The sequence below is a fragment of the Pan troglodytes genome, chromosome 11 (genome assembly GCF_028858775.2).
Source record: "Pan troglodytes isolate AG18354 chromosome 11, NHGRI_mPanTro3-v2.0_pri, whole genome shotgun sequence".
NCBI lineage: Eukaryota > Metazoa > Chordata > Mammalia > Primates > Hominidae > Pan > Pan troglodytes.
Genome location: NC_072409.2, coordinates 46,001,755 through 46,018,297, shown reverse-complemented (window position 1 = coordinate 46,018,297; position 16,543 = coordinate 46,001,755). Strand labels below are relative to the sequence as shown.

The window sequence follows — 16,543 nt, the reverse complement described above, 5'->3', positions numbered from 1 at the left end:
TGCCTAGGCCAGTCTTGAACTTCTGGCCTCAAGCAATTCTCCCACCTTGGTCTCCCAGAGCACTAGGATTACAGATATGAGCCACTGCACCCAGCCTAAAGTATACAATTTAATAGTACTTAGTGTTTTTGCATTTGTACAACCATCACCACAGTCAATTTTGGAACATTTTCATTACTCCAAAAAAGAAACCATATACCCATTAGCAGTTACTTCTCACTTTCCCCCATTCCCATGATCCCCAGCTCTAGGCAACCAATAGTCTTTGTCTCCATAGATTTCCCAGTTCTGGACATTTCATAAAGATGGAATCATACAATTTGTGTCTTTTTACGACTGACTTCTTTCACTGAGCATAATGTTTTCAAGGTTATCCATGTTGTAGCGTATGTCAGTGCTTCGTTACTTTTTATTGCTGAATAATATTCCACTGTATGGATATATCACATTTTGTGTATCCATTGATGGACATTTGCGTGGTTTCTACCTTTGGATATAGCTGAATAATATTCCACGAAATGGATATACCACATTTTGTTTATCCATTGATGGACATGTGGGTGATTTCTACCTTGTGGATAATGCTGCTGTGGACATTTATATGCAAATTTTGGTGTGAACATGTGTGTTCAGTTCTATTGGGTATATAGTTAGGAATGGAATCGCTGGGTTATATGTAACTAAGCTTTTTTTTTTTTTTTTTTTTGATATGGACTTTTGCTCTTGTTGCCCAGGCTGGAGTGCAATGGCGTGGTCTTGGCTCACCGCAACTTCTGCCTCTTGGGTTTAGGCAATTCTCCTGCCTCAGCCTCGCAAGTAGCCGGGATTACAGGCATGTGCCACCTTGCCTGGCTAATTATTTTGTATTTTTAGTAGAGATGGGGTTTCTCCATGTTGGTCAGGCTGGTCTCAAACTCCCGACCTCAGGTGATCCACCTAACTCGGCCTTCCAAAGTGCTGGGATTACAGGTGTGAGCTAATGCGCCCGACCATATGTAACTAACTTTTTAAAGAACTTCCATACTGCTTTTCTAAGCAGCTGCAGTATTTACACTCCTTCCAAAGGTGTATGAAGGCTCCAATTTTTCCACATCTTGCCAACACTTGTTATTTGTCTGCCTTTTGATTTCAGCTATCCTAGTGAGCACATAGTAATATCTCATTTATTTGCATTTCCCTAATGGCTCATAAATTTTAAATTGCTCTAGGTTAGGAATTGTCTTATCTTTGTTTTCTAAAACACCTATAGTATTTTCCACGTATTAACTCTTAATGTTTGAATTTATATCCTGTATTTAAAAATTGCAAGAAAAGGGAGGTGGGCCTTAAGATTTTTTTTTAACCTCTGTTGAAAATGTGCTTTGCCCATATTGTGGCATCATAGTTGCACATTGTACTTTGTTTATTGATCCCTTATTGCCAAGCCCTATATAAGAAAGGACTTGATGAATGTTGATTAGACGAATGAATGGAGTTTTCTTCATATTCATCCTGGATTCTTGAGGTTGTCCCTGGGAACAGGTGGGCGTTCTGGTTCTGATAATGTTAATAATTCCTCAAAGATATAAAGAGCATTAAAGACTTCACTTTAAACTGGTATTTCCAGAAAAAAAGACTTGCAAGCTTGAAAACTGTTTCTGAAGTATAGTTTGACTTGTCTGTCTGTTGCATATTGTCAGAATTGTTATCATTTGTATAGGCAGCCCTAGATTGGTATTTGTCCCTTATCTGAGAAATTCTATGAAACATTAGCATGGTATATCAAGAGAGTTCATCACAGCAGTTAGATAATCATCATTGTAAGGCACACTTACAATACTTAAAAATAATACATTAACGAAAAAGTGATTTTTAAGGTTTTAAAGAAGATGTTAAAACCTGTCATTCAAATTATAAAGGAACTGTATTCAATTTTAGCTTATGTAGATATTGGCTGATAAGCATAAAGTGTTTAGTATTATCTTTAGAACTTTATTTTGCCAACACTAATTTAATCTTGCAAACAAAGCAGTTATTTCTTTGCAAATCATTTTGTAACAAAGAGGCCTTTCTATGGTTGTATTTTTACAAAAACATTTATCCCAGTTAAAATGGAACACAATAACATTGTTTTGGATAGTTGCTGAAATCTGCTAAAATACAAATTGCAATGAGATAGTTTGGTGTTTTTTAGTTGTCCAAATACAGCTTTATAATTTTGTTGTTTTGGTATTCTGAGGCAAAAAGATTAGTTAATTTTGTGAATCTGTATGCCTTGGGTCCTTAGTACCTGGATGGCCTCTTACAAATCAAAAATATCATTCTATGTGCTATGTGGTAAGCTAGGGGGATGGATGTCATAATGGTGAGATCACAAATACCAGTGTGAAAGCTTTCCTGAAGAAGAGGTCAGAGAAAATGGTCTATTCCTTAAATGAATGCTTGTTACATTAATATACCTTCCTGTCATTTAAATATTGTCCTCAGAGTGATCAAAAAGGTCATGGCCTGTGGGTCTTTACTGCTAATGCTACTTCCTTCCTCATTTTTAGAAAAATTACTGTTAATAGAAATGATACACTCACTTTCTTTAACATGATATTTCTATATTTAAAAAGAGCATAAGAAACCATTAACGTTTATGATTCCCACTTGTCATTCTAATTTATATTTTTAAAGATTTACATTATTTTGAGTAAGTTCTAATCCTATGAAATGATGCAGATGTCACCAACAACTTAAATTCAATTCTGATCTTATACTAATACATAATTCTAAATATATTACTTTGAGTAATACATGTTTACTTAGATTTACTATATTAAGTATAGGTTTTGTGAAGTCGTAAGTGTGTACCTATATAGTTTCTTGCTATTCTTGATTTTCATAATAATGAAGGTCAAAGTGCCCTTCTGCTCCTTCTTGTTCTGGGCTCTCATGAGCATTGTCAGGATCATCGTGATCTTCACTTTCATCATCATCATCTGGAAATCTCCTGAAAACTTGGGTCTTTAGTTGTATTGTTTGACCATTAGTGCTTCTTTGTTCACCATAATAAATAGTGTGTATATGAGGGAAGCAGAAGAAGATGTATGAGCTTATTGGTTCTTTTAGTTTATTTTGGTCCACACGAATGTATGTTAAATGGTGGTAATGTAGTGGGTCAATAGAAGGACACATCACTGTAAGATTCATCTCTGAAAGAAATAAATTAAAAATTAATCTTGTATTATAGTATAATCCATAGTTATAGCCATAATTCTATGTTAGATTTTATATTGTATGGGATATAATTCTTTTAATTAAAATATTTATAAATTGAATTAGGTTTCCTTTTTATATTAATCAAATAATAAAAAGAAAATTAAATTATAAGTTTTATATTAACAAAATATATATGGCTTCATTGGCTTTTCTGATTAATAAATTCCTAGTAGAACAATCTCAAAAAAAAATTATCTACAATCCCACTACTTAGGATACTCATATTTCTTCATATACTCTATTATTTCTCTCTTTTATATATATACATATATAAAACTGACAATTTATACATATATATAAAAATATATATATATAAAATTATATATTTCTTCTTTTTTTTTTTCCTATTGCAAGGAGAAAAGGAAACATTGTGGAGAAAGTGAGTAAACTCAGAATACGCTCTGTATAAATTGTCAGTTATATATATGTATAAATTATCAGTTATATACATAAAAGAGAATATATATTTTTTATATATAAATAAATATATTAAATATATATATATATATATATATTTTTTTTTTTTAAGACAGAGTTTTGCTCTGTCACCCAGGCCAGAAAGCAGTGGCATGATCTCAGCTCACTGCAACCTCCGATTCCTGGGTTCAAGCAACTCTCATGCCTCGGCCTCTTAAGTAGCTGGGAGTACAGGCACATGCCACCATGCTTGGCTAATTTTTCTATTTTTGGTAGAGATGGGACTTCACTATATTGACCAGGCTGATCTCGAACTCCTGGCCTCAAGTGATCCACCCCACCCGCCTTAGCCTCCCAAAGTGCTCTGATTACAGGCATGAGCCACCACGCCCAGCCTATTTCTCAATATTTAAGGCAATAAAATTTAATAAAAAGGACTATAAACTGAATAGCACACATTTCTCTGGGGCAGATTTCTGCCATTCCCTTAAGCAACTTCAAAACAACTATTTTCAGCAATGTCTAAAGCATAGCTTATTGAATATTTTTTTCTTTAAAAGATCAGGATTCCATTCTTTCTCTCTTCAAAACACAATAAAAGTCTACATACTTTCTATTTCATTATTTTGTAGGTATAGGTGTTCCAAATTTCTTGGAATATAGAATGCTTGCTTCAATTTGTTGTGTCCAACACTGAGTTCTACAATGTTGGGAAGATTAAAAATATTATATGGGATGTCTTGTAGTTTGTTGTGTGACATTCTTAGAGTACGAAGTTTTGGAAGTTTGTCGAAGTATTTTTCGGGTATAGAAGAAATTGAATTATTTTCTAAAGACAGATACATAAGTGAAGAAGGCAAACCAGGAGGCATTGATTCTAATCTGTTATTGCAGAGGTTGAGCTGCATTAGTTTTTCCATTTTGGCAAAGATTTTGTCTTTTAGCAGAGAATCATGAAGATAATTATAACAGAGATCAAGCATGGTCAAGTTTACTAGCCCATCCATAGCATTTGCCTGCAGTTTGGAGATTTCATTGTAACCAAGAAGGAGTCTTTCCAGAGATTTAGGAAGAGGAAATGGAAATTCTTCTAAATTATTATGCTCTAGATGAAGTTGTAGTAGATTTGGAAGCTTAGCAAACACACCATAATCAATCTTTTGAGATTTAATTTTGTTGTGGCTGAGGTTAATTTCTTTAAGATGAGTTGCATTGATGAATGAATTTGCAGTCACAGCCTCAATTTCATTGAACTGAAGGTAGAGTTGCTGAATGTGCATCGGAATATTTGGGATAGCCTTGAGTTTGCGATTATCACAGTACATTGATGATGGAAAGTTAGTTGGACAGAAGCATTCACTGACACAGCCTAAAGTATACTGATGAAAAGGAACTCCGTAGTCTACATTTTGACGAAATGGGAATCCTGTTTGGTAATCATCATCTGGCTCTTGGTCATAGTCTTCATCCCACTGATAAGTTTCATATTGGCAATGTACTTTGACTCCAAAAAAGAAGAAAATAACATATATTGGACTTAAAAAACCCATCTTCTTCTTTTTTTTTTTTTTCCTATTGCAAGGAGAAAAGGAAACATTGTGGAGAAAGTGAGTAAACTCAGAATACGCTTTGTATAAATTCTCAGTTATATGAAATGTATTATACCTATGTCTATATATAAAAGAATATCCAGAAAGAATGGGCAGTGCTCAAACCAAAATTTTTTTCTTTCTTTTTTTTGTGACAGTGTCTCCTCTGTCACCCAGGCTGGAGTGCAGTGGCACAATCTCGGCTCACTGCAACTTCTGCCTCCCAGGCTCCCAGGTTCAAGCAATTCTCATGCCTCAGCCTCCCGAGTAGCTGGGACTACAGGTGCATGCCACTATGCCCAGCTTATTTTTGTATTTTTTAGTAGAGACAAGGTTTCGTTGTGTTGCCCAAGCTGGTCTCAAACTCCTGACCTCAAGGGATCCTCTGGCCTCGGCCTCCCAAAGTGCTGGGATTACAGGTGTGAGCCACCACGCCTGGCCTCAAACCAAAATTAATGTTTAAGTACAAATGAAGTGAATTTTTTTTTCTTTTTTATTTTTATTTTTATTTTTATTTTTTGAGATGGAGTCTTGCCTTGTCACCCAGGGTGGAGTGTAGTGGCGCAGGCTTGGCTCACTGCAGGCTCCACCTCCCCAGTTCAAGTGATTCTCCTGCCTCAGCCTCCCAAGTATCTGGGACTACAGGCGCGTGCCACCACGCTTGGCTAATTTTTGTATTGTTAGTAGAGACTGGGTTTCTCCATCTTGGCCAGGCTGGTCTCTAACTCCTGATCTCAGGTGATCCACCCACCTCAGCCTCTCAAAGTGCTGGGATTACAGGCGTGAGCCACTGCGCCTGGCCAAGATTTTTTTTTTTTTAAGTCACATATTACACTGAACTTGAGTCAAAAGTCTGGTATACTAGACTTTCTACTAAGTAACCATCTTTTAAGAGTCCCAGTTTCTCTTGCTTACTAGGGTATAGATCTATGATAATAGCATGACATCACTCAACTACAGTCTGATCCCTCCACTGTAAATGCTGTGTGTTCTTTGGAATTACCTGATCCTTTAATGATGGTCACTGCCTGGGGGAGGAAAGACCTTTATTTTAGTTAGAGAGCTTTTGCCTGGGAGATTCTACAACTTCTATTTGCTGATACCTTTTTCTGCCCTTCAGAAGAACGTGAAATGCTCCCTTTTATGTGATAACTTCAGATATTTAGAAATAGTATTCATGTTTCCTTTTAATATTTTCTGTCCAAAACTAACAGCACCATCAAATTTTCCTCATGAAACAGTTTCCAGAATCCAATTATTTAGTCTCCGACTCTGCTTGAATAACTACTTTAAATCCTAAAGACATACAGTGTTTACATTCTACAAAGTTCAAGTGTCTTTACATTTTTCTTCCTAGCTTCCTTTTTTCCATTAATATATTTAAGTTTTAGATACAAAAATATTATTAAAAACACACTGTCCTTGTCTCCCAGGTGTTTAAAGTCTTGTGGAGAATCAAATACACGTGCAGTAGAATGCAGGAGGAGGACATTGTGTGGAAAAGAATTGCAAGAGGGCACACTTCACAATGAACACTCAGTGCTGAAACTTGAAGTTCTAGGGAAGGGTCAATTATGTCCCAGATGACATAATTGATGTTCAGAAGCCTGAAACCTATATTTCATTTCTGTCACTTAACATATCTGCCTCTTGCCTCATCAATAAAATAAGAATTGCAATTATAGCTGAATTATACCTTGGCTGCTTATCTTGTATGTTGCCTTGTGTCTTTTTTTTTTTTTTTTTTTGAGATGGAGTCTTGCTCTGTTGCCCAGGCTGGAGTGCAGTGGTGCGATCTCGGCTCACTGCAGCCACCACCTCCTGGGTTTAAGCAATTCTCCTGCCTCAGCCTCCCCAGTAGCTGGGATTACAGGTGCACTCCACCACACCCGGCTAATTTTTGTATTTTTAGTAGAGATGGAGTTTCACCATGTTGACCAGGCTGCTCTCGAACTCCTGACCTCATGATCCACCCACCTTGGGCTCCCAAAGTGCTGGGATTACGGGCGTGAGCCACTGCATCCAGCCTCCTTGTGTCATATCTTGCGTGCTTATCCACCTGGTCGTTGTTAGCATTGTATGAGCTATGCATGTACAAGTACTTTGCACGTTGAAAACTGCTATCCAGATGAAATGAATGTATCATTTAGGAAAAAGGTTTTTAAAAATCCTACCTCTTTTATTCTGAGACCTTTCTACTTTTCCCACCCAGGGTTTCATGAGAGAATGAGTTTCCAAACAAATCGTTGCATATAATGAAATGACTTATCTCCTATTCATCTAGAATGGTTCTAGCTATTTTTCATCATTGGTATAATTGAGAGAATAGTTACTTAAGTTATTTTCTTTGACAGAACCCCATTTGAGAAAGGTTAAGAAACATCTCAATTTCTTCTACTTTTCTTGTCAGAAATTATAAATGTAACTATTGTGTGTATTTGGAATTTGAAGTAGTTATTCAGGTAGAGTCAGAGACCCTTGAGCTCTTTTCCTGCAGTGATACTTTCCTTCATTCTTCCTCACCATTTGCTCCCATGCACCCGCATCCTGGGTTTTGTCTTTTCTATTACTGGAACCCTTCATACTCTTCATTTTGAGTATTCCGCACTCAGACCACTATCTCTATGTAGTAACTCCAGCTGCAATAATTCTCCAATTTCCGTGGAACCTCAGCTATATTGATTCTACTGTTTTTCACTGTCGCTCATCCATACCTCCCAACATTGTCAGTTCCTTCTTACCAACTTAGACCCCATAGTTCATCACTATCGTTGCTCTTTTGCACATGCCCTAAACTTTCTGGCTCCTTCAATCTGCCAAACTCCAACTCTGGTTACTCCAATTCTCCACCTACTCACAGCCTGACTGTCACAGCTGAATGTAACTAAAGAAAAACAGGAGCATGGTGACTGGTCTCACTCTCGATTCAAGACCACTAACCTCAAGTGCTGTCCTGCTGCATTTCCTTAGACCATCCTCCTTCCCTCTCTTCTACGCTACTGTTTTGTAACTTTCCTCTCTGAAGCCTCTAATACCTTATTCCCCATTATTGTTTTTGGGTGATGACCTTGCTTCTTTTTTTTAAGTCAAGAAAATAGGATCAAGATATCATTTATTTCTATTTTCTTATATGTATCCCTACCTACAAGAAAATGCCAAAATAGCAATGGTTTGGGTTTTGTTTTTGTTTTTTTTTTTTAACAATATGTGCTTTTGAAACTCATGATGTTTCTTTGTGCAACTCTATATTACATCCATTTTTCTTTCTTTTCTGTGAGATTCATGGAAGATGTGGCATTTGACCTAGACTTTGAAGGAGTGTTGAGGTTCTCATAGAGTGAAGTGAGGAAGAAGATCTCTGGCTAGAAGAGATGAGCAAAAACATAGAAGCAACAGATGGTGATGTGTTTGGGAAATGTGGTTGGTTAACTCTTGAAGGAGCAAAATAAGATTATTAAATCCAGATCTGAAGGGATTAGCCTAACTTTTTTTTTCTGAGACAGTCTCACTCTGTCACCCAGGCTGGAGCGCAGTGGTGCACTCTTGGCTCACCCTCCATCTCCTGGGCTCAAGTGACTCTCTTACTTCAGCCTCCTGAGTAGCTGGGATTACAGATGCGTGCCACCACACCTGGCTAATTTTTTAATTTTTTGTAAAGACAGGATTTTGCCATGTTGCTCAGGCTGGTCATGAACTTCTGGGCTCAACCAGTCTGCCCCCCTCAGCCTCCCAAAGTGCTGGGATTACAGGCATGAGCCACCACCCCCGGCCTTGGAGGGCCTAAATTCTGACCTAAGGAATTTGCACTCTGGGAATGAATGCCTAATTTAATGAATTAACATATTTGGGCTGTGATTTCACACTACAGTCAGTGTTCGTGGGTGAAAAAGTAGAGAATCTTGGAAGGAGGTAGATTTAAGGAGTTATGGTATCATACCAAAGGGCAGTGTTCAGAGCAGGCTCTCCTTGCTGGGCTGGAAGCTCCCAGTGGGTCTGCTTGGAAATGCTTATTCACCTAGTGTACTCTACTACTTTACTGTATGTAAACATGCTTAGTGAAGCACTTTACAAATATTAGTAGTTAGTTTGATTGGGTTACATCAGTTTACCATTGTCCTGAATTATTTCTAGTGATGAGGTACTATGCTAAGTTGGTGGAGAATACAGAAATGAAGACGTGAAGCCATAGTCCCTTCTGTAAAGAGCAAACAGCTTAGTGGAGGAGAGAGATACAACAAAGTGAACCCTAATCTAAGGCAGAGGGTAATATCCGTTATAGCAGAGATAGGCAATGCTGTGGGGCCAGTGGCTTACCTCAGCCTTACGGAGACAGGAAAGTCTTTTGTAGACATCATTTGACCCAGACTTTGGGAGATTAATAGGAATGGATATAGAATATTCTATACATTTTATACTCATTGATGATATTTTATGTATAATTTTATAATATTTTATTGTACTTATTATAGTATAACATATTAACTTTTTTTTTTTTTGGAGACAGAGTCTCGTGCTGTCACCCAGGCTGGAGTGCAGTGGCACAATCTCGGCTCACTGCAACCTCCGCCTCCCAGGCTCAAGTGATTCTTGTGCCTCAGCCTCCTGAGTAGCTGGGATTACAGGCGTGCACCACCACGACTGGCTACATTTTTTTGTATTTTTAGTTAAGACGGGATTTTGCCATGTTGGCCAGCCTGGTCTCGAACTCCTGACCTCAGGTGATCCACCCACCTCAGCCTCCCAAAGTGCTGAGATTACAGGTGTGAGCCACCCACCTGGCTGAAAACTCAGCTTGAATTTTATCCCTTTGTTGAGAACATTAGCTAATCATCAGTTATCAACCTTACATTTGAGAATTAGAGTCTGTTGTTCAACAACTATGAAAAATTGTTGGGAAAAAAGAAGAAGGCCTTGAATCAAGACATGACTGGGGCGTCTCTGAAAATAAAGAGGTTTTTAATATTGTCTGCTTTCCGCCTTTGTGAGCACCTAAGAAGAAAGTCTTTCCTTGAGGAACAATTTCTCTTCTAAACCTGAACTTATCTTAAACATCCTTGTCCTCCTCCCTCCACGTTCCTAACCATGTAGTACAATCTTGTCCCACTCCCTTTGATTAAGTGCAGTTTTCTGTTTTGAAATCCATCCTGTTTTCATCTATATGCTCATTATTTTCTATGCCTCTTGCTCTTTCCCCAGGATAATTTCCCCTGTTACAACAATCTCTTATTTTATCCAAATTTTTCATTCCCCAACTAATCTCTTCTGAGTCATTTGCTAAGCATATTTTTGTTACTTCTGCTTTTCATACTCTACAATGTATGCCTTGTTCTCTATAGGATAACTCACAGCAATATTGTATAATTCATTGTTGATCATCTCATTTCCTAATATCTTTTAACAGAATCTAATACAATGCAGTGTTATAAGTGCTCAAAGGTGTGTTGAATGAATAAGTTAATAAGTTATAGTTAAGGCTTGCTAGCAAATGCTTCTCTCTACTAATGTTGATTATTCCTAGGCATTTATTTCACTATGATAATTTCTTCAAATGAACATATTCATGAGAGCTTGACTGTTCCTTTTTCTATTGAATATTTCTTCATCACAATATACTGTATTCCTCACTTTCCTAGTACATCGTGTAGCAGGAAAAGAACAAATGTGAAAAAGAATGTTTGGAGCAAAGTAATATATATATATTACCAGTTTTCAATGTGAATTTTTCATATTATAGCAATAAAACCATCTGTGTCATAACATTTCTCTTACTTGGAGAAAAGCACTCATGTGTTCATCAAGAAAAGTTTCAATTGAAATTACTAATGAGGTATAATTTACTTGTTCAGGAAAAGTTTAAAGTAAAATCCTCAACATTTTATTATGTTAAAGACATAATTGTTTTTATTTGTATGACATAGAAACTAGCATATAAGAAAGCAAATATTAGCATATAATTTAGATTTTTCCAAAAAAGTTCTAAATTTTAATTTTATAAAATTCTTTTGCTATTAAAAATACAATTACCTCAATTATTTTTAGCCATAATACATTTAAATCGTAATTAACTAAAACCCAAAGTAACTAGATCCTTCAATAGACTAGATAGAGCATCTGTATTTTCCCTTTGAGAAGGAAGTAAATGAAAAGAAAAACATTCTATATCAGGGATTTAGTCAGTAGAGAAATTTGGAGAAAATCTTGAGTGAAATTTGTACAAATGCCCATCAACCCCCCAACCGGAATCACTAGCATTGCTCAGCTGTATGCCTCAAAGGCATTAGCTGGTTCTTTGTTACTTATAATTCATAGAAAAAAAGAGACCTAAGGAAGTGAAAGAGATTGATTCCTTTAACCTGAGAATCTTTCCTTTCATTCAAAGTAAAAAAAATCTAAACAAAGATTTTTTATTGGGTAAATCTTAAATGAGAAAGTTAAACTCATTATACTACTTTATTTGAACATTTTGCCTAATCAAAAGTTTAACGTAACTTTTTTACCAGATTTTGCTTCCAAAAATTGTGCTTTTGTAATAGATGCAGTCTATTTTAATATTAAAAAATCCAATATACTTTTTAAATTTTAACAGTAGGAATACATTCTTAAAAAATTGAAAATTATTTTATTATCATACCTGTTCAATTTGCTTTAGTTTTCAGGGGTTGATGAATTTGTAAATCCTTTAAATGAATCAGAAATTCCTAAATTCTTTAACTGAGTCTCTTAAAAATCCACAGTAACTCTGTGTCCAGACAGGGCTGTCTCTTGAATTACTGTAGCAATTTAAGCGAATACAATCTTCTTGGAAAACACTTGGGTTGAATTAAAATTATGTATTTCTTTTCATTACATGAAACTTTGTGGATTGAAATTAAGATGCTTGTGTTCTTGGTCAGATTTATGTGGCTTACTTCTTTCTTTTCCCCTTAATTTTGGTTTGAGGTGTGGCAAGAATTTCCTCTAATGTAAAAGGCAAACAAAACTAAATGAAACAGCATGTACTGATTACTGTTTTTATTTTCATTTTCATGCCAAAGAATTCTTCAAATTAAGGCCCACTGTGACAGGGAACTCCAGAGTCTCAGCAACTTAAGGTGGAACTCAAAATTTCTTTTTTAATTTTTTGAGATGGAGTCTTGCTTTGCCGCCCAGGCCAGAGTATAGTGGTGCAACCTCGGCTCACCGCAACCTCCACCTCCCGGGTTCAAGCAATTCTCCTGTCTCAGCCTCCCAAGTAGCTGGGATTACAGGCATGAGCCACCATGCCTGGCTAATTTCTTGTATTTTTAGTAGAGATGGGGTTTCACCATGTTGGCCAGGCTGGTCTTGAACTCCTGACCTCAGGTGATCCTCCCGCCTCCACCTCCCAAATTGCTGGGATTACAGGCATGAGCCACCACGCCTGGCCTGGAACTCAAAATTTCTTGAGTCCCTTGGTTGTTCAACACCTAGGTTCATATCAGTACTTCTATTTGTTAAAACAAGAAATCAGGATTAGAAACATAACATTTCGCATTGTTTATTTTTAAAATGCACTTGATTGTCATTGCTTACACAGATTAACTATATGACTTTTCTATACAAAGGCTTACATCTTCATTTTTATCATCATTTTTATCAGCTATCTCATTTCTCCTCTTTTTGGCAGATGTACCCACTAGAATGACTTCTAATATCCTTTCAGATAAAATTAGTCAGTTGGTTGCACTCCAAAGGTGTATCTTCAATTTGCCTGTTTTTAGTATTGCACAAAATAATTCTGTAGTATTGAATAAAATGGGATGAAAAGCTTATGTTACTCAATAGCTATTGCCTTTATTTTGTAGATTTAGAAAATTTCTTCATTTCATAGAGCTATCTCTCCTGAATAGTAACAGTTAACTGTTTTTAATGTTTAATTTTTACACTGTTCTCATATTCTAAACAGAGAGTTGACTTGTGTCTTTTGGCAGTAGACTCGGAGTTCATTTTGGGGGGGAATTCTTTTAAGCTTTTACAAACTAATAAGATAAAGTGAATCCTGGAGTTCATTTTGTTTCCTCAAAAAAGTGTTTTCCATTAGCTTTTTACAAAGAACTCACAAGATTTATTTTGTTAAACTTTGCATTAAGAAAAGTATACAGTGTTTCAAGTGATGCTTTGGCAGTTGTAAAAATCTAGTCTATTATTTGAGACATTGGTATGAAAAACGTGGCAGACCACACTTTAGCCAAGATTCCATCTTGTTACTGATCTTTTCCATATGTTTTCTGTCAGTGTCTTTGTTCTTAAAACTCAGGCTTTCACTAAGGAAAAGAGAGCAAATCTGTGTACTTTTTCAAAAAATTGTTTTATAGGCCTTCACGGTCCTTTTGGAAGATTAACTGAAAATCAACAGCCTAATGTTTATATAACTTCTCATTAACCTGTGATTTGGATTTATGATATTGATTATGTTATTCATGTTTTTAACAAATGTGAAAAAAAAATCAGTAGATAACTAGAGCAGACAGAATAAAAATGTCTAGAAAATTTAAACTGATTGGCAGTGTCTATCTAGGAGGTTTAAGGTGGCAAGGGATGGGGATGGGGGGAGGTGGTGGTAGTTAGAGTCAGGCCTTAAAGGAAAAAATAGGGGATGTGAGTTTGTAATAGTTCACTGTTTTAGTTAAGTGGTTATAATTGTAGCAACTGGGGAGAAAAGGAGTTGAATTGTTGAAAAGTGTAAATTATATGCTATGATTATACTTTGATTGAAATAGATTCAGTATCTCAAAGCTGAGTGACACAGGACTGGCTAGGAAAGGCCCTCCTGAGACCTGCTTAATTAACATAATAAGCATTACAATTTTCTGTTCATTTGTTCCACTTTATTCACTGGACACCTACTTTGTGCAGATTTTAGATGCTTGGGACTCAGCAGTGAAAGTCTCTGTTGTAGAGAAGGAAAACAGAAAATAAACATAAATAAGCATAAAATGCAGAATATAAACAATGTAGAGTGCAATGGAAGAGAATAATGCAAGGTAAAGGGATAAAAATGAATGAGGCATGGGGGTACGGGTCAACAGTTCAGGCACCGCTGTATATGGGGACTGGAATGGAACAATTAAGTTACTTTATGGCAGATGGTGAGAGCCAGGTGTCTCACCGTTGGAGTGGAAGTTACAAATAAATAAGCGAGGTGAGGTGGTGACAGTGATTCATGTGGTAATAGATTAGAGTTGAAGACATCAGTATGAACTCATATTTAGCTTAATATAGATACAGCTGGTTAAAAGGGAAATGTAATTATGTTATATACACATAGTACACACATAGACCTCCTTGCTCTGTTGGCTGAGAGATCCTACAAGCAGGAGCACTTTAAGCAGCAACAAACACAAAGCCCAGATCTTGGTTTCTAACATCATTTTCCAGTAAAAGGAACCAGGGCTGCTCCTTGGAGAAATGGCTGTTTCCAGGAGGACTGGAGCAAGGAAAGTAGGAGATGGGCCTGGAGCACTGTACAGTACCAGAAAAAGGGCACTCAGCAAAGAAAGGGATCTGGGGAGTCTCTGTTCTTCCACTCAGTTTTGCTGTGAACCTAAAACTGCTCTAAAAAATAAAGTCTATTAATCTTTTTTGTTGTTGTTGAGACAGAGTCTGGCTCTGTCGCCAAGGCTGGAGTGCAATGGTGCCGTCTTGGCTCACTGCAGCCTCCACCTCCTGGGTTCAAGCGATTCTCCTGCCTCAGCCTCCTGACTAGCTGGGATTACAGGTGTGCACCACCACACCCAGCTAATTTTTGTATTTTTAGTAGAGACTGGGTTTCACCATGTTGGCCAGCCTGGTCTTGAACTCCTGACCTCAGGTGATCCGCCCGCCTCAGCCTCCCAAAGTGCTGGGATTACAGGCATGAGCCACCGCAGCTGGCTATTAATCTTTATTATTTATTTATTTATTTATTTTTGAGATGGAGTTCCACTCTTGTTGCCCAGGCTGGAGTGCAGTGGTGTGATCTTGGCCCACTGTACCCTCTGCCTCCCGGGTTCAAGCAATTCTTCTGCCTCGGCCTCCCAAGTAGCTGGTATTACAGGCATGTGCCACCATGTCTGGCTAATTTTGTATTTTCAGTAGAGTCGGGGTTTTTCCATGTTGGTCAGGCAGGTCTCGAACTCCTGACCTCAGGCAGTCCACCCGCCTCAGCCTCCCAAAGTGCTGGGATTACAGGCTTGAGCCACCATGCCCTGACTATTAATTAATCTTTTAAAAAGGGCAGGCAGACACTATTTTAAGTAGTTTAGATATTTAGAACTAAATATGGTGATGGGGCAAGCCAAGTTGGTATCAGAGTAGTGACAGGCCAGCTTGGCTGATGCCTAGTGATCTAGGAGGAGGGAGTAGGTGGTACTCTCACAGGTAGCCAGTGTCAGCAGGGTCAAGGCAGACATATGCCTGGAAGTAACCACCTCTCAGCATTCTAAATGGAATCAAGTTTGTAAGGCAGATAATGACACTTAGCTGATGAACTACTTCTATCAGAAAGGCCACTTGGGCAGCCCTATAGAAACAGTCCAAACATTAATTGCAGTCAGTCTCTTAGTCTATCTGCTCCTAGGGGGCTATGAGGAGCAGAGGCTCCTGAATTCATGGCCCATACTCACAGGCTTTCTTGGCCATCATCATTCACATTTTCTGTAAATGGTGCCTCCATGCCAACCCTGACCACTCTCTTGTGTAAGCCAGAAGTTTGGGAGTCCTTTAAATTAGTACCTTCTCAAGTGTGGCAGGAGGTCCATCATCATCAGAATTACCAGAGCTGCTTATTAAAAATTCAGGTTCCAGCATCTTTATACTCAAGATCTACAAAATCAGAACCTCTGAGCATGGGCCCAGGAACTTCCATTTTAAACAAGTGTCCCAGGTCCCACCAAACCTTGAGAACCACTGATGTAAATACTTCTCCCTGACTTTCAAATTGAATCTATTGGTGAATCTTTTGTGTTCTACACCCAAGTATCTTTTTGGTCTGTCTGTGTCTCATACCATGACTGCCATCATCTCAAACCCAGGTGTTCTGGGTAGGGTCTTGACTATGTTCATACATCTCCAAGCAATTTTCTTCTTGTCTGCATAAAAATCAGACTGCACACTGTGTCTACTTAAACTTCCTTGTTTCTACTTGTTACTTGCTTCTACTTATTACTTCCAGTGATGCTTTATTTAAAAAAGTAAATTCCAAACATTGATCTTCAAGATTGGGGATGATCTGACCTTGGCCTACTACTTGCCCATTCTTGGAATGTTCAGTTTGCACCACTGCTGGTTTCTGCGCT

At 37.5% G+C, this 16,543-nt stretch overlaps 2 protein-coding genes across 3 annotated transcripts in view; one reads left to right on the top strand and one right to left on the bottom strand.

The window, feature by feature from the left end:
• Positions 1-16,543, top strand: part of CENPP (centromere protein P) — a 289,427-nt gene that overhangs the window by 87,173 nt on the left and 185,711 nt on the right. The gene's annotated exons all lie outside the window — the stretch shown is intronic.
• On the bottom strand, positions 97-12,235 carry OMD (osteomodulin). Its single transcript, XM_001146339.8, has 3 exons — positions 11,881-12,235; positions 4,271-5,232; positions 97-3,176 (listed from the first exon to the last, which is right to left on the bottom strand). The coding sequence occupies exons 2-3, from the start codon at positions 5,208-5,210 to the stop codon at positions 2,851-2,853; spliced, it is 1,266 nt and encodes a 421-aa protein (XP_001146339.1). The 5' UTR covers positions 5,211-5,232; positions 11,881-12,235; the 3' UTR covers positions 97-2,850.